We start from the raw sequence: 23,492 nt of genomic DNA, 5'->3' as shown, positions 1-23,492 counted from the left end.
TTCTCAGCTTAACAAAGAAGTTTCTATTTAGTACAGTTTTAATATCCAATGGGAACTCACAAGGGTAGGCTAGTCTTCCTCTAATAACAAACATCTAGATACTATCTTCTTAACCTTTTGCTTATGCTCATTTTAGGTGGGGAATGTGACATTTAGGGTCTAAAGCATACATTATAGCATAATACTATCAATTTTAGGTCACACGTGATAATCCCAGATTCTCGAAAATGATAATTCCAGACCAAAATGTGACTTGAAATAAAAAACCTTTATTGTATATTTTCACGGAGCATATATTGTTTTCATCTGTATTGTAAAATATCAATATAAGTATGTGCCTTACCTCTCCAACTAACCTCTGAGCTCCAAGTGTATTTTTAAATTTTTTTCCACAAGATCCAGTCCAGTGGCCTAGTACATACTAAACACTCAAATATTTACTAAGATTACATAATTTTATATATGGAAAAAGGTAATATATTCTCTGAGCCAGTGATTCTCAGCTTGGGAGGAGAAGGTAGATCAAGAAAACAAGCACATCCTTGCCCCCTCCCCCTCTGAAAATCATTGTCACTGACAGATCTGATGCTGACAAGAAAGTGGTATATCTCAGGTGTCCTGGGACAGAAAAAATTATTGAGAATGACTTGTCTGGTATAAAACTAATTTTATAGATGAAGAAGTGAGGTTCATGTAAGTTAAACAATTTGTCCAGTTTAACATTCTTTGCAAATTATATCTTGTTGCCTGGTTTGAGGTTCATAACTAAAAAGATGTTTGAAGATCTATCTCAAGTCAGGAAATTAGTTCAGATGACCTTTTAAGGTTCCTGCCCTCATACTCCTATTTTTAAAAAATAACTACTTAGCCTATTCAGTGAGAATCCCTCCCCCACATATATATCATTAAATCTCTAAATGACATCAACTGTAAAATGTTTGAACATTTTAATACTATTAGTCACATCAAATAGGGTATTAGTTAATGAAAACTGTTCTCTAGGAAATAACATTCTTAAATCCAATTAAAAACAACCAAGGTTTGTTTTTTGGTTTGTTTCACATAAAATCCATAACTAAACATGAGAGGATTATAAGGGACATTTAAAAAAATAAGCTTGTTTACCTGATGGCATTAAGTAATTTCAAATTTGAATAGGACCTATAAAGATGTGAAAACACTAGCTCAGAACAGTAGTTTTTGTTTTAAATTTAAAATGCCTTTTATAATTTTTTAATCAATATTTTTAAAGTAGTCTCTGGATCAAACTGGGATGTAAAAATTGACTCCATGTTTAAAAATGTGTGCTGCAGTTAGAAAATGAAAAAAAGGAAAACACAGGATACAAAATTGTATGTATAACTGTATGTACAAACTTTAATAACATAAAGAATAAAAATGTATAGAAAAAAAACTGAAAGGAAATGTGGCAAAACACAAGATTTTTGTCTTTGGGTAAGAAAATCATGAGTGGGACTTCCCTGGTGGCGCAGTGGTTAAGAATCCACTTGCCAATGCAGGGGACACGGGTTCAAGCCCTCGTCTGGGAAGATCTCACATGCCGCGAAGCAACTAAGCCCGTGTGCCACAACTACCAAGCCTGCGCTCTAGAGCCTGCGAGCCACAACTACTGAGCCCATGTGCCACAACTACTGAAGCCCGTGCGCCTAGAGCCTGTGCTCTACAACAAGAGAAGCCACCGCAGTGAGAAGCCCGCACACCACGACGAAGAGTAGCCCCCGCTCACCGCAACTAGAGAAAGCCTGCGCACAGCATCGAAGACCCAACGCAGCCAATAAATTAATAAATAAATAAATGACAAAAAAAGAAAAAAAGAAAGAAAATCATGAGTGATTTTTTTCCCCTTTTTCTACATTAAAAATATATTACTTTGATACTTAGGAAAATAGTAAGTTAATAGGTGATTTGAAAAACTTCAAAAGGAAGAAATTTTTTTTGTATTTATATGGTTAAGATAGAAGACAAGTTTACAACTTAAAATCATTCAGATCAAAACACCTTGAGTTTAAAAAACATTTAAGGTTCTTTTTTTTTTAAACTGAGGTTTTCCAGGTAAATACACTTTTTGCCATCAATCATTATAGTTCCTATAAATGTTTCAATATGGGCATACACACACAAAAAAAAGATTTTCAAAATTTCAAAGAAATGAGTGTTAAATTTTCAATGAAAAACTATTTCAAATAGAAAATCATTTCACTGAATCTGACTACACGTTTAAATTCTAGTTACCAGACGTACATTCAGAAAGTACACCAACTAGGCTATACAGAGAATAAACCACTTCCTTCAATATTACAACCACACTGTGATTTGTTTAGTATGAGTTATGTTTTCATTTTAAAACATCCTTCATATAGCATAAAATGCCTCATAAAATCCATTATGCAGTATCCATCTCCTATGACACAGAAGACAAAAATGTTTTATCCTAAAAAAATATTCACTGGGATCAGATTTCAATTTTCTATAAATATCATTGAGTTGGCAATCTTAAAAATTAAAAAACTTTTGACGAATAGATTTCAACCTTATATTGGGCTGGATTATATGCCTTGAAGTAGTATCCACAAAATTTTATAATCTATGTAATTAATTTAAATTATATTAGGAACAATAAGAGTTCTTGCTACTTCAAGAGTTAAGAAATAAAGGCAATACTATGTTACTAATAATTTTCCTTTAAAAAAGCCATTTACATTTCATTTTTAAATATTGCTGTAATAAAAATTTTGTTAGACCAGAAATAGGACAGCCTATAAAACAAAGCCTTTTTATTTTACAGAATGAAACTGTATATACCAAAACCCTTTTTTAAAAAACTAGACAAATGTAGCAGTGTTCCTCACCATTCTTCCCTAGGCCTTCTGTTTTAACTTATTCTAAACTCTCCCTGAGAGATCTCACCTATATCACCATCGCTGGAATTATCTACCCTTAAGCAACTCCCTAACAAGTCCTGTTAATCCTTCATGTCTTAAGCTTCGGCATGATGTTATTACGGGCAAAGCTAAGAATGTATATTTGAGAAATGCCTCCTCAACAACACAGAATAATCTAAATATAATGAGCTCCTACTGTCTGCCAAGAAATGCTATAATGGCTTAATTTAAGACTTCATTTAACATCAAAACTACCCTAAAAAATAAGAACTATTTTTATCCTAATTTTGCAAATGAGAAAACTGTGACACAGGGTGTTAAGTAATTTGCTGAGGGCACACAGCTAACAGATAGGTGGTTCCACTAGAATGTAAATCCAAACAGTCTACACAAGCAGCTGTGCTCTTCCAAATTACTGTGGAAACTAGCAGTGAGAATCGACAACTTCTAGTCATAAAATCACAAAAACACTAAACATTTAGGTAGAGGAAAAGGCACAGTAGAAATAAAAGGCTCACAGTATGCATGTGAGCTGAAATAAGGAAAAGAGTTAATAAGAACCTTGCTGAAAATTTCAAGAAAGGAGTCCAACTAGCAAGAGATGATAAGTGATAATTAAACTGGCATTAATAGTCAAATTAAAGACATGAAATTTCATTAATATTCTCATTATTTAGGTGTCATTTACACCATTTTATTTTAGTGACTGTAAAATACACACATGTGCACACATACATGGGCCTATACAGATTCAACTTAATCCTTATTTCAACTTAGTCTTCAATTTCTTTCCTAAATTCTATCTTTGAGATTTTCAAGAACATGATTGTAAAGACAGAGAGAGGCTGCTGTATTTGAATAATCCTAAACAAATTTAAGTTTTAAAAAGATATACACAAAGGGGGAAGGGGGAGGGATAAATTAGGAGTCTGGGATTAACATATACACACTACTATATATAAAATAGATAACCAACAAGGACCTACTGTATAGCACAGGGAACTATACTCAATATCTTATAATAATCTATAAGGGAAAAGAATCTGAAAAGGAATATATACATATAACTGAATCTCTTTGTCATACACCTGAAACCAACACATTGTAAATCAACTATACTTCAATTAAAAAAAAAAAAGAATTAAAAAAATGATACACAGTAGGTCACAACCATCTCCACACTTCATCTTGAATTCATAATTGGGGCAAAGAGTCATTCCTAAATAACTTAAAAAAACTTGGTAATATCCAATATTATCCAATATCCAGAAATAACTCCATAATAACAAATGTAATGAACTTTAAAGCAATTAGTAAAGGGAAGGAAAGGGAAACTAATACTGTTTTAAGAGACTACTATATGGTACAAGCTGTGTTAAGGATAAATCATAATACTTTGAGATAGATAATATTTTTGCCATTTTAAAGAAAGAAACCAAGTCTCAGAGAAAGCCAGTAAGTTTACATATAGCAAATAAAAGAGTTAGATTACAAAACAATAATCTGAGCGCTATCATCCTTCTCTACTATACCACATGCCACTGGTCAGAGCATAAAGTTGATGCATCTTTTAAATTCTAATGAAACTCTGAAAGAAAATAAAGTTTGACAATTTTTTACACTTCACACAGAAATAAATTTTAGAGGAATTAAAAGTCTTAAATGTAAAAAACTCATATAATAGTTCTCTCAAAAGAAAACAGAATATTTACAACCTAGAGGTTAAGGTTCTTTTGTTTTTTTTTAATCCAAGACTGCAACCTGGTAAGTTAAAAAAGACAGATATAATGGCATCCAATTTTTAAATGTTTCTGGAAAGATACCATAAATAAAGAAAATGAAAAGATTGGGAAAATTATTTACAATGCATATACTAATAAAAGATTAATATCTATAATACCAAGACTTCAATTAATAAGAAAAAGACAACCCAATTAAAAAATGGGCAAAGGAAATAATTAGCAATTCATAAAACAAATTCAAATGGCAAGTGAATATATGAAAACATACTCAACTTCATTAATGGTCATGGAAATGAAAATTAAAGCAGCAATGAGACATTAATTTCTTACCTGTCAGATTGTCCAAAATGAAACATAACACCTCTCATAAAGCAAAGGCCATATCTATTTAAAGCAAACAGTATACCTTTAAAATAGCAATCCCACCACAGGGGATCTATCTGATAGAATCAAAAGCCCTAGTTTTTAAGGATATGTACACAGATGTTCTGTAAACAGAATAGTTCATAGAAGCAAAAATTGGAAATAAAATGAATATCCTTCAATATGGGAAATCTTGAATAAATTGTAGCACAGCCATACCACGGAATATTATGTAATTACCAAAAAGAATACATTGGAAAATACTCCAGTTGACAGTGTATTATAAGGAAAATGAAAATTATAGTAAATCCTTTTTTTTTTACAATAGTAATGAAAAATCCCTCTATGTATATGTGTCTATTTTTATATATTATGTGAAAATAAAGAAATACATGGAAGAATCTATATCAGGCTGTTAAAAGTGGCTAAGATAGGTAATCCCCTCAAAAGGGCTTACATAAAAAATCATGAATGACTTAAAAAAAAAAGTGAGTGGAAGTAATACAAGCCCCTCAATGCATTAGACTTTAATATAATCACTTTTTATAGCACTTGTTCCTTAGATGGTAGTAAAAGAACACTTTATTTCTTTGAACTAAGTTCAGCTATCACTTGTTGAGCATTCTCTATGTGCCAGACACTGTGCCAATTGCATTACATGGGTTATTTTACTTACAGAAACTTGTAAGTTAGGTACTGCTTTCTCATGAATAAATGGTATTTTAACACTGCCAACCTATAACAGAATGCACAATGCACCATGAATACAATTTTCAGGGAAACAAAGGTGACTGTCATCACAACAAGCTCCCCCACCCAAAAGGCATAATCGATCTCTGACTCCTACCTACTCTGTTAATGAATGAAAACATCAATATGAATATAAAATCCTTTCATGGAATATAATTATCCTTTATAAACTAATGCTATCAATGCTATTATGATTCACAGTTAAATACAAGAATTAGTACAGTCTTCCCAAAGGTAACTTCACAATGTGTACTAAAAGCATTAAAAATGCCTGTACCTTTTTATCCAGCAATACTACTCTAGAAAAATCTTTTATAAAATAATTGAAAAAAATGCACAAAAAGTACAAAAATGTTTACTGAAGCATTTCTGGTAAAAATACATTGAAAAACTTAAGTTCCTATAATAGGTATTTGGTTAGATAAAATAACAATACTATGAAGCCTAAATTATTGGCATACCAAAAAAGTCTGTGAGTGGTTGCTAGGGACTAAGAAAGGGGAAAATGGACAGTTGTTGAATGAGTATTGAGTTTCAGTTTTACAAGATGAAAAAGTTCTGGAGATTGGTTGCATAACAATGTGAATATACTTAACAGTACTGAACTATATGCTTAAAAATGGTTAACCTGGTAAATTTTATGCTACCTATATTTTACCACAATTAAAAATAAAATTTAACAAAGTTAAAAAATTTTTTTAAGTCTGCAGCATATGATTAAGTTAAATGGGTTAAAAAGTGGAGTGGCTCCATTAAAAAAAAAACAAAAAAACTAATATTCCCTATATGTAGAAACACATACACAAATCATAAAAGATAGAACTTTAGAAGCATCTTATTCTGAATGTTGGCGCCACCATTTACTAGTTTTGTGGCCTTGGGCAAGGTGTTTAGCCATTTTTCAGCCTCAGAGCCTCCTGGTGACATTAGTATAAAAAATAAAAATCCCTACGTGATTATTGTTAACATTAAATAAGATAGCAGATATAAAGAGTTTAGTACAATATTTGGTATGTAGTAAGTGTTCATTAATATTGCCTACTATTATTGCTTAAATGCATCAAAATGCTAACAGTTCTGAATTCTGAATAATGGTATTAGGTATCCATTGGCTCATTTGGACTTTCTAGCTTTACTCAATAAACACTGTTATTTATTATTTAAGCATGTGCTTAAAGACGGCACCAAGATAGCAACTATTAAAAAATTAAATTCTTCAGAATTTTAAATCAAACAGAATTGTTGCTTAAGTAAGGAATAGAAGACAACATAGTGATTTAAGATTAAATGAACTAGAAAAGGACTTCATTTCTTAGGACCACTAATTTGCAAGGATTTAGAAATTGACATCAATTCTCTATATAGGAATGCCAAAGTCTGTAAGTAATACCAGCAGAAAAAATAGTTGAAAGTAATTTTTAAGTACCTCACTAATGATAAAGCTGGTTTCCCTAACAAGGGATTTAATTTTATCCGTAAGATACTTACCAACAAATACAAAATAAGATTGAGTTATTATAGTATAAAAACTGGTTGCAAGTAATATATAACAATGAAAAGGGTGATGAACTAACACAATATTGTAAATCAACTATACTTCAATTAAAAAAATTAAAATTAAAAAAAAATTTAAAAAGGGTGTTCAAGTTCAAAAGAACTCAGTTTGAGTTACAATTTGCCTCTTAATAGCTGTGTGAAATAACAAATTATTTATTTCATATGAGCCTCAGTTTCTTCCACCTACCTCACAGATTCTCATAATAATCAAATAAAATATACACAAAGCCTGACACAAAGTTTACATTCAATGTATTAATTCACTTCCCTATCTTCCCTTGAGAAGTAGCAGCTCCCAGAACAGAATACTTTTACACATAGCCAATAAAAAGAAACAGGCAACTTGTTCAGAGGGAAAACATCCTGGCTATATTTGGTGCTTCTATTAAACCAGACTTAGCCCCAGAGGGGCTACTATAAAGTTCTAAGGAAGAGTCTGGGGCTTAAATCTATGTCCTCAATGGCTACCACATTTTTCTGATAAAAAGCGAACATGCAGTAAATGTTGGCTAAACCGAATTGTATTTATCAGCTCCCATTCTAATCCTAATCCCTTGCTGAATACTTAGCAATTCTTTAGCACATGCCAAGCACTCAAAAAATATTAAAAAGTATATATAATTGCCTGGGAATGAAACAAGAAAGTATATACAAATATATGTAATCTGATTATAATTTCTATGGTTTAAAAAAAGCAAGGTAATTAGGATTAAAAGAAAACTGCATTTAACATTCATGCAATTCTTATATGGTACTAGCTATTCGAAGAAGATAAGCTGTTTTGAGAGTCTAAAGCAAATTATTTTTAAATTAAGCAATTAATGCTTCAGTTTTTCCAGTGTAGGTGTATACACAAAGAGAATCTTAAGACATATCTGAGAACATTCTGAACTACTTTTTTTCACTGAAATAAACCACTTCCTTTCAAAAGCCCACAGAATTTTAAAGCAGAAAGCCAATTAATTCTAAAGTTTTCTGTACAAGTATAAAATTCTTCTAACTGCTTGAATAAAATTACTCAGTGACAGAAAAATTAATGAAAATATTTTTCAAGGAAAAATATATTTAAAAGGGGACATTGGAAAAACTGTAGTTAAATATAGCTATTTTAAACTCCATATAAAAAAGGATTAAAGCAAAATAATATATTTTAAGTACATTACTGAAAAGTTCATACATAATAGATTCAGAAGTGTTCATAACATCCTATAGTAATAATTTTTCTTTGTAACGCAGACTTTTCAAATTAATCATAGTCTTTATTTCCAGGATAAGGATAAAAATCTCATAATATATTTGACCCGAGAAGGGAGAAAAAAAGAGGTTATATCTCTTCTTAAAAATCTAACATCACTATCACTCCTATTCAGTTACTCAGGTAATGTTGAAGAAAGAGACAAATACAGCACAATAACCAAGTTAAAAAAAAATGACCTTGTTCCAAGTGTTTACAGCTCTGCTTTATCTTTAATTTCTTGTACCTTCTCTAGGGAACAATCTGCCATTGAGACGCAAGAATATGATAATCATCATCTGAGTAGAGTTACAAATAATGCTTTACAGATATTCAAATAGTACTATGCAGATAAACTGTATGACGTTTGTTTAATAGACTATTAACACTACAAAACTAGCAAAACAATGCTAGCAAATAACTATATCCTCATTATGTAAAATTAGGCTTTATTTTTTGTAAATGAAAAAACTTCATTTGAAGGAAAAATGATGAAATTCAAAGGGAAAGGAAAATGATGCATAATAGGTTTCTAAAGTATGAGCAAACCAATACTACTCAAGACAAATCTTATCAAAAATAGTACCTGAGGACTTCCCTGGTGGCGCAGTGGTTAATAATCCGCCTGCCAATGCAGGGGACACGGGTTCGAGCCCTGGTCTGGGAAGGTCCCCCACGCCGCAGAGCAACTAAGCCCGTGCTCCACAACTACTGAGCCTGCGCTCTGGAGCCCCCGCGCCACAACTACTGAAGCCAGCGTGCCTAGAGCCCATGCTCCACAACAAGAGAAGCCGCCGCAATGAGAAGCCCGCGCACGGCAACTAAGAGTAGTCCCCGCTCGCCACAACTAGAGAAAGCCCACGCACAGCAATGAAGACCCAATGCAGCCAAAAATTAATTAATTAATTAAAAACAAAAATAGTACCTGAATTGTCCAGTATTAAAGTATATTTCTCCAGAGCCTCCAACACTTTTAAACAATGAATTTTCTTAATGATATGATTAATATAAACATTTATTGGCTACTTTATTTGTGAGGCAAATGGAAATATCAATTTTAAGAACCATATAAAATGTTTTTTTTTTTTTTTTTTTTGGTCACACCACGCAGCATGTGAGATCTTAGTTCTGTGACCAGGGATCGAACCCCCAGGAATCAAACCCATGCCCCCTGCAGTGGAAGAGCAGAGTCTTAATCACTGGACAGCCACGGAAGTCCCCAAAATGTTAAATTACGCATGATTCCTTTTCCATATTTGTGGACCAACTATTTTTTCTTTAATGTTTACTTTTATTTAGATCAACTATTTTTCTAAAAGAATCAAAATAAACCCAACATTAGAAAAAGACTCAATAGCAATCAAGAGTTAAACCTCATTTCACACAGTAATATCCATTTTGTCGAAAACTATTTCTCTTCCAAGTTTCTCTTCTAATCATAAAATTTTAAACCATAATTGTAAGATTTTTCTGCCCAGAATTTTCCTTTCAAACAATAATACTATGTGTATCTCAATTGCTGGATCTTTTGTGGAAAAAAACCCAAGAGTCTATGTTACTTAGTTTTACAGTTTTGGCAATGAATCCCCCTGCCCTTGGTAGGTTTAAGGTGGCAAGGAAAATACCAACAGAAAACAGATTGTCCCATGATTTTACCCCCTAAATATACACTCTTTCAGCAGTTCACCCATATGACTGTGTAACAAGATTATACGATAACCCATTCTAAGGTCATTTGTATTTGCTATAATGGTTACTTTCAATATTATATATGTTAATAAAATGAACTAAAACGTTATCTAAGTTAAGGAGACACATAAACATTTAATACATCATTTTAGAAATTAAAGAGTTCCAACTTATTATAAGATAAAAGGTTAATTTTCACACAGATATTAAGTTCTCATTCAAAATTCTAAAAATATTGAAAAATTTTCCAAGTAAATGTAATAAAAGAAACTTTCTCCTAGACTGTTCAGTGGTATGTCATTTTAAAGTCATGTTGATATGGACAGTAGAATTATTATACCTAAGTATCTAAACCTTTGGAACAAGGTCTGTCATATCACACACCCAGAAAGAAATTATTCACAAGCCTCTCAAATTAATCTAGTTTCACAGTTGATAGGGGCATTTAATCTAATCAAGTGCTGCCGGAAAGATATATCCAGTTAAAGAGACAAAGTAAAGATGTTTCTATCCCACTTTTCCCAAAGAACATACCACACACACACATACACGATAAAAGAAAGGGAAAAGATGATAAAAACAACAGAAGAAAAAGTTGAAAAGTAAGTCAGCAGAGCTCACAAGAAATACAGATTAAAAAAAAAAAACTACTTACAGAAATAAAAAAAGCCACACTAGAAGCAGTGGAATGGGCTAGCTAGCAACATATAATAATAGAAAATGATACAGCAATATCTGCAAAGCCTTCCAGGAAAGAAAGAGGAACCAAGAACTATTATTTATAATGCAGATACAGGTCACAGAATCATTTTCATACATTCAGTGATTTGGGAAATATTTCAAACATGTATATTTTGGGGGTAGGGGAAGGTGAGAGGTGGAAAAGATGTCAAAGTCGAACAAGAGATAAACAGAGGCCTAATCATGAGAATCCAATCAATTTTAAGATAACTATGGTTGGTTTAAAACTAAGGAAATTTTGAGTACAGAATCTAAGAAAATACTATAAATCTTGGCACTATGTATATAATGACTAAAACTATTAGGAGATAAAGGGAGAGAAGAGGTCAAGTATGAAAAAGTATAACTCTGATGAGCTCAACTTTTAAAGCCAGGACTCATTAAAAAACTGTTTAAAGTTAATTCAGTTAATAAGAGTTTAAATATATTATAAAAGGTGTAAAGGTAAATACTTTCCCTAAGAACTAAAATATTAACAAAAATTATGAGAAATAAAGAGGAGGTAAAGTATAAGTGTGTTAATTTCTTCATCTTTCATGAGAGATCAACACATACATACTGTTTAAAGTTGGCAAAATTTTTAAATGGTAACATGTTATTATATTATAAAGATAGGGACTTCCCTCGTGGCGCAGTGGTTAAGAATCTGCCTGCCAATACAGGGGACACTGGTTCAAGTCCTGGTCCGGGAAGATCCCACATGCCGTGGAGCAACTAAGCCCGCACACCGCAACGAAGAGTAGCCCCCGCTCGCCACAACTAGAGAAAGCCTGCGCACAGCAACAAAGACCCAACGCAGCCAAAAAAAAATAAATTAAAAAACAAACAAACAAACAAAAAGATAAACTACAATATTTCCAGGTTATCAAAGGGTATATACACAGTCAAAACAAACACAGACCATATATTAAAATACATAAATATAAAAGACAACAACATATTTTTTAAGTGACAGAAGGTATTACATCTATCCTATCAATGCCATAAATGGGAAAAAAACTATCTGTCTCTGACAAACCAAATTACACACAAATATAGAAAACGCAACTAAACCAAAGTGACTCAAAACACTGAAAGCAAAAGAACGGACAAATAAAACTTAGAGAAAGCAGCAAACATGATATTGTTAAACAAACTGAATTTAAGGCAAAAGGCATAAAACAAGCAAATCAGGAACTTTATATTAATGAAAATTTCAAATCCACAGAAAGATCAGGTATCTTATATCAAAATGTACAGGGTGAAATGTTTATGCAATAAGATATATTTTAACTTACCTCTCTGCCTATAGCCAATCAAGGAAACAGAATTTAAGTTAAGAATACTGAACTCTACAAAAATGTTAAAAGTAACAGAAATATATCATATATTGGTTTCTTAAGACAGAATTCGTGTACTTGACAGAGGCCTATGAAATCATTATAAAACTACATTCGACCACAAAGAAAAACTCAATAAACTTCAAAGAGTAAAAGGTACAGACCACATTCTCTGATAACAGTACAATGAAACCAGTAATCATAACAAAAATAGTAAACAAAAATCACACCATAACCTGGGATTTAAAAAAAAAAAAGATTCTTGGCTTAAAAAGAAAATCAAAATTAAATTGTGGATTATGCAGAAAATAATAGTTAACTCTAAAAGAACCCATATGCTACAGCAAATACAGTAAGCAACCTAAATGTCCATCAACAGACGAATGGATAAAGAAGATGTGGTACATATATACAATGGAATATTACTCAGCCATAAAAAGGAACGAAATTGGGTCATTTGTAGAGACGTGGATGGACCTAGAGACTGTCATACAGAGTGAAGTAAGTCAGAAAGAGAAAAACAAATGTCGTATATTAACGCATATATGTGGAATCTAGAAAAATGGTACAGATGAACCAGTTTGCAAGGCAGAAATAGAGACACAGATGTAGAGAACAAACGTATGGACACCAGGGGGGAAAGGGGGGAAAGCGAGGGCAGGGGAGCGGGTGGTGGGATGAATTGGGAGACTGGGATTGACATATATACACTAATATGTATAAAATAGATAACTAATGAGAACCTGCCATATAGCACAGGGAACTCTGCTTCGCTGTACAGTAGAAACACAACATTCCAAAACAACGATACCCCAATAAAAATTTTAAAAAATAAAAGAATAATTAGGTTCTTGGCTTAAAAAGGAAATCAAAATTAAATTGTGGATTATCCACAAAATAACAGTAACTCTAAAAGAACCCATATGCTACAGCAAACACAGTATTCATAAGAAAAACAATAACTACAGAGACAAAAGTTAAGCAAGAGAAAATAGGAACAATGCATATCAACTTCAAGGGAGTGGGGAGGAACAAGGAAAGGGTAGAACTTGGATTCTAATCTAACAATTTATTTCTTAGAACAGAGAGAGAGAGAGAGAGAGAGAGAGATATCAGAAGTATGTATGGCAAATGTTACCTTCTGTTAAAATTAAATGGTGGGTTCATGAGTGTTTGTTATATTATTATTTGTGTTTGAAATTTCAAAAATTAATATTAATTTTTAGGGTAAGAAATTTTAATGTATTTAAATTAAATGTTCTACTCAGAAAGGTAGAAAATTAAAAATAGAAGAGATTAGGTCATAAACTCACAAACTAATGAATTAAAACTAGTAGAACTAATTACCAATTTAGGAGCCCATCTTTGGGGAAGAAAAATAAATTACAAGGTAAAAACTCAAGAGGAAAAAAGCGGGCAGAGGGGGAAAGTAGAGGAAAGAAAACAATATTTAAAATAAGAATGGAGATTTAACCACAGTATAGAAGAATCTAAAATAACAGTAAGACAATGTTTGTTACAATGCTAAACAAATACATTTGTCAACCTGGATGAAATGGATAGTTTTCTCAGAAAATTAAAGCTTCCAAAACTGACCTTAGAATATTGAGAAAGATAATTCCTAACATAAAACAAATAATTTCAATGCTCTTCAAATTATTTAAGGATACAAGAAAACTTTCTAAGCTCTCTATAAACCACGAGAAACCAAAACCTGACAACACACACACCAACTGTAAATTAATTTTATGGATAGAACAATTTTAAATAAAATATTTTCAAATAAAATCCATCCCATTAAAAGAATAATCCACCATGACCAATTAGGAATGTTCCAGTGTAGACCAATACTAGAAAACCTATTTAAATAATGAAATGTTTACTGTCTAATAGTGTAATGCTAAAGCCTTTTACATCTATGAAAATGGTTTATTTTTTTCTCCAAAAATCTTTTGATAACATTAAACAGCCCAATAAAAATTAGAACTAGATTTTTTTCAGTAATTTGATGTTGTTTCTAAAGCTCATGTGGGAAAAAGAGCCACATGAGGTAATTCAGGAAAACTATGAAAAAGGAGAAAAAAAAATAAGACAGCCTATAAAATATTTAAAAACTAATAGTAATAAAAAGCTACAGTAATTAAAAATTTGATACTGGCATAGAACAAGACAAAGAAATGGAATAGTACAGAGTCCCGAAACAGACAAGACAGATGGAGAGAGAAGAATTTAGCATATGTCAAAGATGGCATTTCTAAGCAGGTTAAAAAAGAAAAAGGATGTGTAATACAACAAAAGGTAACTGTGACAAATCCAGCCATCAAAAAAGAAAAGACGTTGGCAGAAAAACTCTATTTCTACCTTATCCCCTAATAGCAGCTAGACTAAACACTCAAATGTTTAAAAAAATAGAGAAACTGTCAAACATGTAAGAAACAATTTTTTTAAATTATCTTGTAGTAAAGTAGAACTTTCAAACAAAAGCCCATAAAAGATTAGTAAATTTGAATATAATGAAATCAACAATTTGTCTTATAATGATCTAAAAGATGACAAACTGAAAGTAAGAAAAAGTATATGCCATGTATATAACAACAGGATTTTCTTAGAATTTAAATATAAAAATTGAATATATTAAATACACACACACACATATATATTCCTATAAGTCATTATGAAAGATAGCTAGCAGAAAACTGGGTGAAGATTAGGAATAGGTAGTTCTAGGGACGAGAAATACAAATAGATTTAAATATGTGAGAAAGCAGCCAGCCTCACTCATTAAAGACATACAAATAAATGAAAAAAATATTTTCCGATTATTAGGAAAATAACACCAAAAAGAGTAATAATCCTATCTGTGAGAATGTGAACAAAACACTCACAAACTTGTGGAAGGAATTAGCACAGCCGCTATTAAGGACAATTAGGCAGTATTTATCAAAAATTTTAAAGTATATACTTACTGGCATAGAAATTCAATTTCTAGAAACATAGGATGTTCATTTTGGGGTCATTAGTGATAGCAAGTTAAAATGTTTATCAACAGGGGCTGTTTAATGTACAAACATATTATGGAATTCTACACAGCTTTTAAAAAGAGTGAGATTGATCTCTATACACTGGTAAGGAAAGATCTGCAATATACTTTGCTAAGTGATATAGACACTGAAGTGTTTAGTAATCTTCCCGTTTGTGTAATGTATATATATACATTTGATATGTGTAACATGCAAATAGTGTCTAGAAGAATATAAAAGAATTTTTCTTTTTTTCAGATTTGTTTTACAGCTTCCTCTAGGGAACAAGATGTGGGACAGTATTTAAGAGTGGGACTTACTTTTTACTTTAAATCCTTTCCTATATTTATGTGCCAGACGTATTCTAAGCTGGGAATATAGCAATAAACACATAAAAACCCTACATTCGTAGAAATTGCGTGAGAGGGTGGGGGGAGACCGGGGAGCAGTAGGGAGACAGATAAAAACTGTGTACACACACGGAATGTCAGATGTAAGGGTTGTGAGGAACAATAAAGCAGGGTTACAAAGGAAGGGAACTATATGTATGGGGGGGTTATGATTTTATATGGGGTGGTAATAAAAAGGAATACAGTGAATTATGGGTACATATGAAGGTTCCCCTATCTCAGGATTAGGAGTAAAGTGAATATAAACTACAACCTCAAGAGCTAATTGCCAGAAGGAGAAATGGAGGGGGAAGGGCAAAGTACTATAGAAGCAGAGGAAACTCAGGTAGGTGTTCTTGGGTGGATTTGGGTAGTGGGTTACACAAAGCGAAACCAGTTGATAAAAGATCTTATAAAATAAAGGGTTTATATAGGGGAACAGAAAATTAGAGCAGCTACATTTAGAAAGTTACTCTGGCTGTATTGCAGAAAGTGTTTTGGAGAAAATTAACTGAGAAGTAAAGAAGCCAGTTAAATATTTTAGTAATTCTGCCCAAAGCTAATAGCCTTTAAGAGAAAAAATAGCAACAAGACCAAAGAGTAGTGGGTCAAAAAATGTACAATCAATCCTCATTTTAGGATTCCATATTCATGAATTCAACTACTCACTAAAAATCATTACTTTCGACAATTTTGCAGTCTCTTGTGGACAAGTGCAGAGCAGGACAAAATTTGAGTAGCCCAACAGGCACGGTCCCAGCTGAGGTCAAACAAGGTGACATTCTGCTTTCTTGTTTCAGCTCTCATACTATAAGCAAGTGTCCTTTCCATGACCTCTTTATTGCCACATTTTTCACATTGAGCTGTTAGCTGGTAGTTCTGCTGTTTAAAATGGTCCCCAAGAGTAGTCTGAAGCACTGTTTAGTGTTCCTAAGCACAAGGCAGCTGCAATATGCCTTACAAATAAAAGATGTATGTTAGATAACACTTCGTTTAGGCATTAAGTTATAGTGCTACTGGCTGTGAGTTCAATGTCAATTAATCAATAATATATAAATAATATATATTAAATAAAGTGTCTTTAAACATACATAAAACAAGGTTATGTATTGATTGGCTGACAAAAATGTTCTGACCAGAGGATCACAGGAACCTAACCCTGTGTTTCTTGTAGGAGCAATGGTTCAGTATTCACCAAGTCAATGTTCCCATATTTCGTTCACTAATTTATGACTTTATAAAACATAACTACCACAAATAACAACAATCAACCATATATCTACACACATATATTTCCTTATTCGTAAAGCAGAAATAATAGGACTGGTAATCAGCTCTAAGAAGTAAATGAGGGGGAGAAATCAAGGATGGTGCTAACTAGGCTTCTGGCTTAAGCAGCTGGAAGGTGGTGCTATTGCTGATAAAGACAGGAAACAGGGGAGGAGGTGGCAGCTTGGATCAGGAAGACAAAGATGTCAGCTTTGGAGAGTGTAATGTCATGCATGCTACACACACTGTAATAAATATAATTATGTGTTTAAGTACCCATTTTCCCCTCCCATTTGAGAATCAGATCTTTGTTCATCTCAGGACATGTCCTATAACTAAAATGACACTTTCCTTTAAGTCACATAAACCAGGCATTGTCAACATCAGAAATGTGTAGTTTCATCGATTCTTTTACTTTCCACTGCCATCTTTGCAATATTACCCATGTCACCATATTCTATACTTTAATAATGTTTCTATGGGAGTCCTAAAAAGTAAAAACATAAAATTCTACCTTTTGGAAAACAAGAATTCTAAATGACAAATATCTTCAAAGAAAGTCTTCACAACCACGTAGCTTGTTTTTCAATTTGTTTACAGAAACCTTCATCATAAATTATTAAAATACCACTCTGAAATATCAAGCCTATATAAAAAATCCTAACGGATAAATTGTGATGTTTTCACACCTGATTTTAGAAAACCTCTGAATTATAATTTATTTCAACATAGCTTTTACAAAAATGTATATATACTCTCAAAATGTAACAAGTCTTTTACACCCTAGAAATTAAAATTACAATATACAACTGCATACACTGAGCCTTATATAATTATAAAAGAAAACTACTAAAGAAATTCATATGAATAACCTCGTCTAGTCAGCATTACCTTTGTTTATAAAAGTAATAGAAAACAATTTCTAGGTTACTACAAAACTGACTTTACAAGTAAATATACACTTGTGTGAACACAAAACAGAAACCTGATACATAGTTCTTCCTCAATATATAAACTGTGTACTTGTTTATTTGCAATGGTCCACATATAGAAAAGCACTGGACTAGTTTTATCCTTGGTATGACAATTAGTTCTATGACCTCCCACTGACTACTAAAAATTAAATATAACACACTGGAAATGGTTATTACTATTTACATGAGAAAAAAAAAGGTGAAAGAAAAGTTTAAGAAAGAAAGATTCAAAGCTAAAGGGAGGAAAAGAAGTTAGAATACCAGTTCAGTAACTAGGAAATAGGAAAAAGATATAACAATTAAGAAAGAAAAGTTAAACAAAATATTCTGTACAGAAGTGAAACCCTGGTTCTTGGCAATTAATGGTAAGAAGAACCATAACCAAAAAAGTCAACTAAAGACTTTAGCATGCAAGAGGGAAAAACATCTATGAACACCAGCTCTTCTAAAAACCAAAAAAAGTGAAGAGGAAAAATGGTCAAATGTCTTTTGTATTTTATATCATTTAGAAGATAATTACATTATTTATATTCCTAAACTATCAATGCACTTGATCATAATGCAAATAAACATGGCTTTGCACTTCAAAACTGGTATTTGAACTGGAAAATAAACCAAAAAAACTTAGCATACCTGAGCTACCAAGACAGCAGTCAGTCAATAAACAGCAGCTGGTGCAGAATATGCACTTAGTGCGAACAACTGCTGTCACTAGGAATGTATCCGTGAACAAGCAGGCACTTGTCTGCCAAGGGCCAAGGGCCAATGGCCAAGGTAGAAGGGACAGTGGGTCTTCTTGGTTCCAGTCTCTGAATCTCAGAGATCTCAGTCAACAGGGCAAGTGCATGTCAGATACATGCCTGACAGACTGGTAGCCGTGAAAACGGAAATAGGGAGACATTTAAAAATTGTTACCTTCCCTATCACCCTGTAATACAGAAACTTTTTCCCCTAAAAAAAGAAACTCATAAATAGTAGTTACAATCCTTATCAGCCAACAAAGGGAGATCTAGTTCACTCTACAAGATCTGCTATATGGCTTAAAAAGTATATTTCCACTTGAAAATTAGTTTGTTATAAAAGAAGGTAATATAGCAGTAACACTGTTCAACTTCAATATGGATTAAACAAGTATGTGTGGATTCATGAGCAAAGGGACCACTTGTGTAGCATTTATTCTATCAGGAATTATTGTCAGTTCCAAACAAACACTTAGAATACAATTCACTTCTAAACTGGAGACTGCCTACACTATATAAACCTAGTTGATGAGTCATAGATTAATAGTTCAAAATTACTAAAATGTTTGATTAAGGTTCAAGACTAGAAAAACAAAATCAGCAGTTGAAGTAATTCAAACTTTAAAATCAAGTATAAAATATAACTTGTGATTTATATTATCTAAGCATCAGTATGATATGCACTGAAATCTGCAATTAAAAACAAAAACTGGGGCTTCCCTGGTGGCGCAGTGGTTGAGAGTCTGCCTGCCAATGCAGGGGATGCGGGTTTGAGCCCTGGTCTGGGAGGATCCCACATGCCGCGGAGCGACTGGGCCCGTGAGCCACAGTTACTGAGCCTGCGCGTCTGGAGCCTGTGCTCTGCAACAAGAGAGGCCCCGGCAGTGAGAGGCCCGCGCACCGCGATGAAGAGTGGCCCCCACTTGCCGCAATTAGAGAAAGCCCTCGCACAGAAACGAAGACCCAACACAGCGATAAATAAATAAATAAATAAATAAAATTAAAAAAAAAAAACAAAAACAAAAACTGAAGACATCACAAGACAAGTGTTTGGTCAAGAACAATGAAGGCATAGGCTGGCTTAAGTTTTCCCACCAAAACACTGGATAGAAAAACATCGTATACAACTAAAAAGATTGGAATGTCATTCTGAAAATAAACAAGAAACAAAAAAATTATCAAATGCATAGTAAAGTAGCTGTGAGAGAAAAATATTTCTTTACTGGGAAAATATAGCTATTTTATTCTCATTACAAAATAACATTTTATATTTTTTTTCCTGCAAGAAATAACTAATAATATAAAAACAGCATCTTCTTAGGCAAAAGACCCTAAATTCCTAATTAGCAATATTCCTTGGTATTCCTAATTACTGGAAAATACAAATTAAAAATTCAAGTTGGCCAATGTTATCCTTAGCATTAGTAATTTCTTTCATTCTACTGATTTCTTTAAGGCAGCGGTTCTCAAGTAGAAGTAACCCATCAGAATCAACTGGGGACCATTTTGAAAATACACATTCCCAAGCGTCATCCCTCAGAGACTGATTTCACCATATCTGGAGTGAAACCACAGTACCTGTGTTTTGAAAAAAACTCCCCCAGTGATTCTGACTGCTAGTTAAGGATGGCTGCTTTAAGGGATGAATTACGTACTTGTTCTACTGACTGGAAGAGCTCTTATTTGGCCTGCCATTGCTGAAACTTTGTCATTATAGCACATAAAGCTGTCAGTAGCAAAGAGGAAAACTCCACATTTCATTACTTACAGTAAAAAAAGTGAAAGAGATCTGATAAGATTATCTATTCAAAGAACATGCAACCATACTTGAAAAGACTTTATATATATTTATTTTAAAGTGTTCATTTAGGACAAATGGTTTTGAAAATGTATAAAAATAATTTATGTATTAATCCATCTTTAATATGTACATGGTCCCTTAAAAGGATTTTCATTTATCATGAAAAATGTATTTCAACAACCTCCACAGTATTGTTAAAAGTCAGAAATTTTAAGATTTTCTAATAGAAAAGTTTTAGTACTCACCTGCAGAAAAATAATGAAACTGGGAATGATTTCACTAATATTTTAAAATATAATACGGTCTCAGCTATGCTGTGCCACATATCATAAGAAAAATCTTCATCACTAAACTGTAATGATCCCAAGTGGTGGCATTTTCATTTAAGAGCAAAGCACAAAATTATTTTATAAAAGAAAATGTCTCATCGTAAAAACTTAAAAAGCTGAATGCTTTAAACAAAAATAGCTGCGGTTTGATTTCACAATATCAAGTTTCCATAAGCATTTTGTAAACATATACCCATTGTAGGCTATCAACTTAAAGCCAATTATCACTAAAAGAAGACAGAGTAAAAAAAAATATTTCAGTGCAAAAGTACATATCAACTGAAGTTATCAACTGACTTAAGACAATTTTAATACAAAAATCACAACTTAAATCCCATAATATAAAGTAATCCTATAAAGACTTTAAATTAAAAGAAAAAGCTCTACAACAGTTATTAAGTTTTCCTTTTGTTACTATTCTCTAGTAAAAGCTTTCTTTTGATTAGCTTTCACAGTGTCATCAGGAGATGCTGATTTGAAGTCAAATGGTGTAATTGCTATTAGAGGACTTATTTCTTTGTCCTTTACGTCTTGAACTTGTCTACTATAAAGAAAAGTCTTATAGAGGTTAAGGGTGCGTCGCCTGCAGCTTTTCAATGGGTAACGAAGACACAGTGTTGCAGCAAAAGCTGAAGGTCTGGCAGCAAGGGCCTTGGTCCAAGAGACAGAAAAAGGTGGTTTCCTAGTCAGAGAGCCTTTACTGTTTTTCTTATTATCCTCAGAAGAATTGGAACTTTTCCCTAATTTTGAACTTAGAACTTTAGTTCCTGGTATTGGAGCAACTGATTGGTCTACTACAGGTTTTGGAACAAAATCTGGGGCTTTTATGAGGACACTAAGATCGATATTAGAATCTATTCCAGGTGACCTCATTTCACATAAACTGAGCATACAGGAATCTTTCTTAATCTGAGAGTTGTCTATATCAATTGTTTCTGCAATCAAATCAGAAAGTGACAAATTCTCAAGGTCTCTTGTTGGAGAAGCTTTACAAAACGCCAAAGATGACAGAGATCCTGTTAATTCTGATATTCCAGTCGAAGACTGATACCGATTTGCTAGTTGTGACAAGGGAAAGGATCCCAAAGTTAGATCTGTGAAACTGGCAGATGGTTGGTTACAAAGATCAGATAAAGTAAAGCACTGGCTCGGATTGTTCTCTTTGTGCTCCTGAAACAGTTCAGCTAAGGATGGACTTTCACATTGGGAAAACTGCAAGTTGTCATTTTTTAATATGCAATTCTTGGTGCTTTGTTCAACTGAAGAAACACTTCCAACTTCAGTCATTTTACTAGCATTTAAATTACCAACAGCCATATTTTCCAATGAGCTAGTTAAGAGCAAAGGATTATTTAAACTTCCTAAACTGTTTTGTGCTGGAATGTTTTGCAAATCAGGTACTGAATTATTTTGACTAAATAAAGAGTTATTAGGTGTTGTGCTCTTTATCATTAAGGATTTTAAATCTGGTATTCCTTTGAATGCAGAATCATCTTTGGAAATACATTCAGATGCATGAGGTCTTAACAAATCAGCATCTAGACTCTTTGAAAGTAGACTCTCCAGACTATCTGTGGATGATAATCTGACTGATGGCTGACTTTTACAAGAATCTCTTGGCATATCATCAATTAGGTCAGCTAGCGACAGCTCTTTTGTTAACTTACATGATTCTAGTTTCTTTTCACTTTTAGGTCTGTCAAGTTTCTTTTTTTTATGGAGTAAATAGTGACTTGGTACAACCGAAGAATTATGATATAATCCATATTTCGCTACTGGGCCAGAAAAACCAAAGGGTTTGCTACTGCAATCCAAATGGTTTGCAGATTGAGGACAAGAGCTTTGTACATTATCAGCTGAAACTTCAGAGGAAGATAATAAGACTCCTTACCTTACAAGAGCCATTAATTTTCAGATGAATAGGTTCACATATGCAGAAGACAGTCACAGCAACCAAAAGGAAACATGAAATGAGGCATTTAATTACTAAATGTTTCTTTTGATTATAGCATGAATAAAGTGACATGATCATTATTTAATAAAAAGTGAACATTCTAAAAAAAAAAAAAAAAAAAGGATTTTACCTTCCTTTAACCATCTTAAGTGACCTTCATACTTTGTTCACTGATATATACAAAGGTAATTACCAAGTTAGTCCAATGTTCTAATTTTCACAATTTTATAAATGTGAGGTTTAATATACTTATAGTCAGTATTGTCTCAATTCAAAACGTTTAAAAAACCAATGGAAAGAACTAGGTTCAATCTTCTGTATTTTTAAATGTATTAAAAACATGCAAACAAATAATACCCTATAATTTCTACTGTGATCTGGGATAACTATTAATATAGATAACACATTACAGACTCATTCTCATATTATTGGTCAGTTTAAAGTGCATCCCACCCCCCACCAAAATAAAAAAATTTTTAATTTACATAACATGAACCCCTTATTTCATAGTAACAGACTGCATACAATTTCGCTATGGCAAAAAGTCTACTCTTTAGGTTATGAGAAATATCAACCCATTAACAAATCACCATGCTCCTCCTGACAGGCATCATACCAATTAATATAATTGGTTACCTTCTCTTGTGGACTAAGTTCTAAAATTTAACCCCAAATACTAAATTATAAAATTAAAGATCTGGCTATGAATGAAGAGTGG

The 23,492-nt window shown here is 32.7% G+C and overlaps 1 protein-coding gene across 4 annotated transcripts in view; it reads right to left on the bottom strand.

Annotated features, from left to right (window-relative positions):
• Nucleotides 1-23,492, bottom strand: part of HBS1L (HBS1 like translational GTPase) — an 84,846-nt gene that overhangs the window by 44,975 nt on the left and 16,379 nt on the right. Inside the window, exon 1 of one of the 4 annotated variants that reach the window (XM_036871538.1) lies at nucleotides 22,712-22,731. The exons of 2 other annotated variants lie outside the window; for them this stretch is intronic. Coding sequence is in view for 1 of the 2 variants with exons in the window: in XM_036871537.1 (XP_036727432.1) it covers nucleotides 21,235-22,706 (1,472 nt within the window). In the remaining variant the exon portion in view is untranslated. One more of the 4 variants, XM_036871537.1, reaches the window with a different exon arrangement.

The sequence above is a fragment of the Balaenoptera musculus genome, chromosome 12, assembly GCF_009873245.2.
Source record: "Balaenoptera musculus isolate JJ_BM4_2016_0621 chromosome 12, mBalMus1.pri.v3, whole genome shotgun sequence".
In the NCBI taxonomy this organism is placed as follows: Eukaryota; Metazoa; Chordata; class Mammalia; order Artiodactyla; family Balaenopteridae; genus Balaenoptera; species Balaenoptera musculus.
Note: the sequence above shows the minus strand (reverse complement) of the source record. Positions and strands in the feature narration are given on the sequence as shown.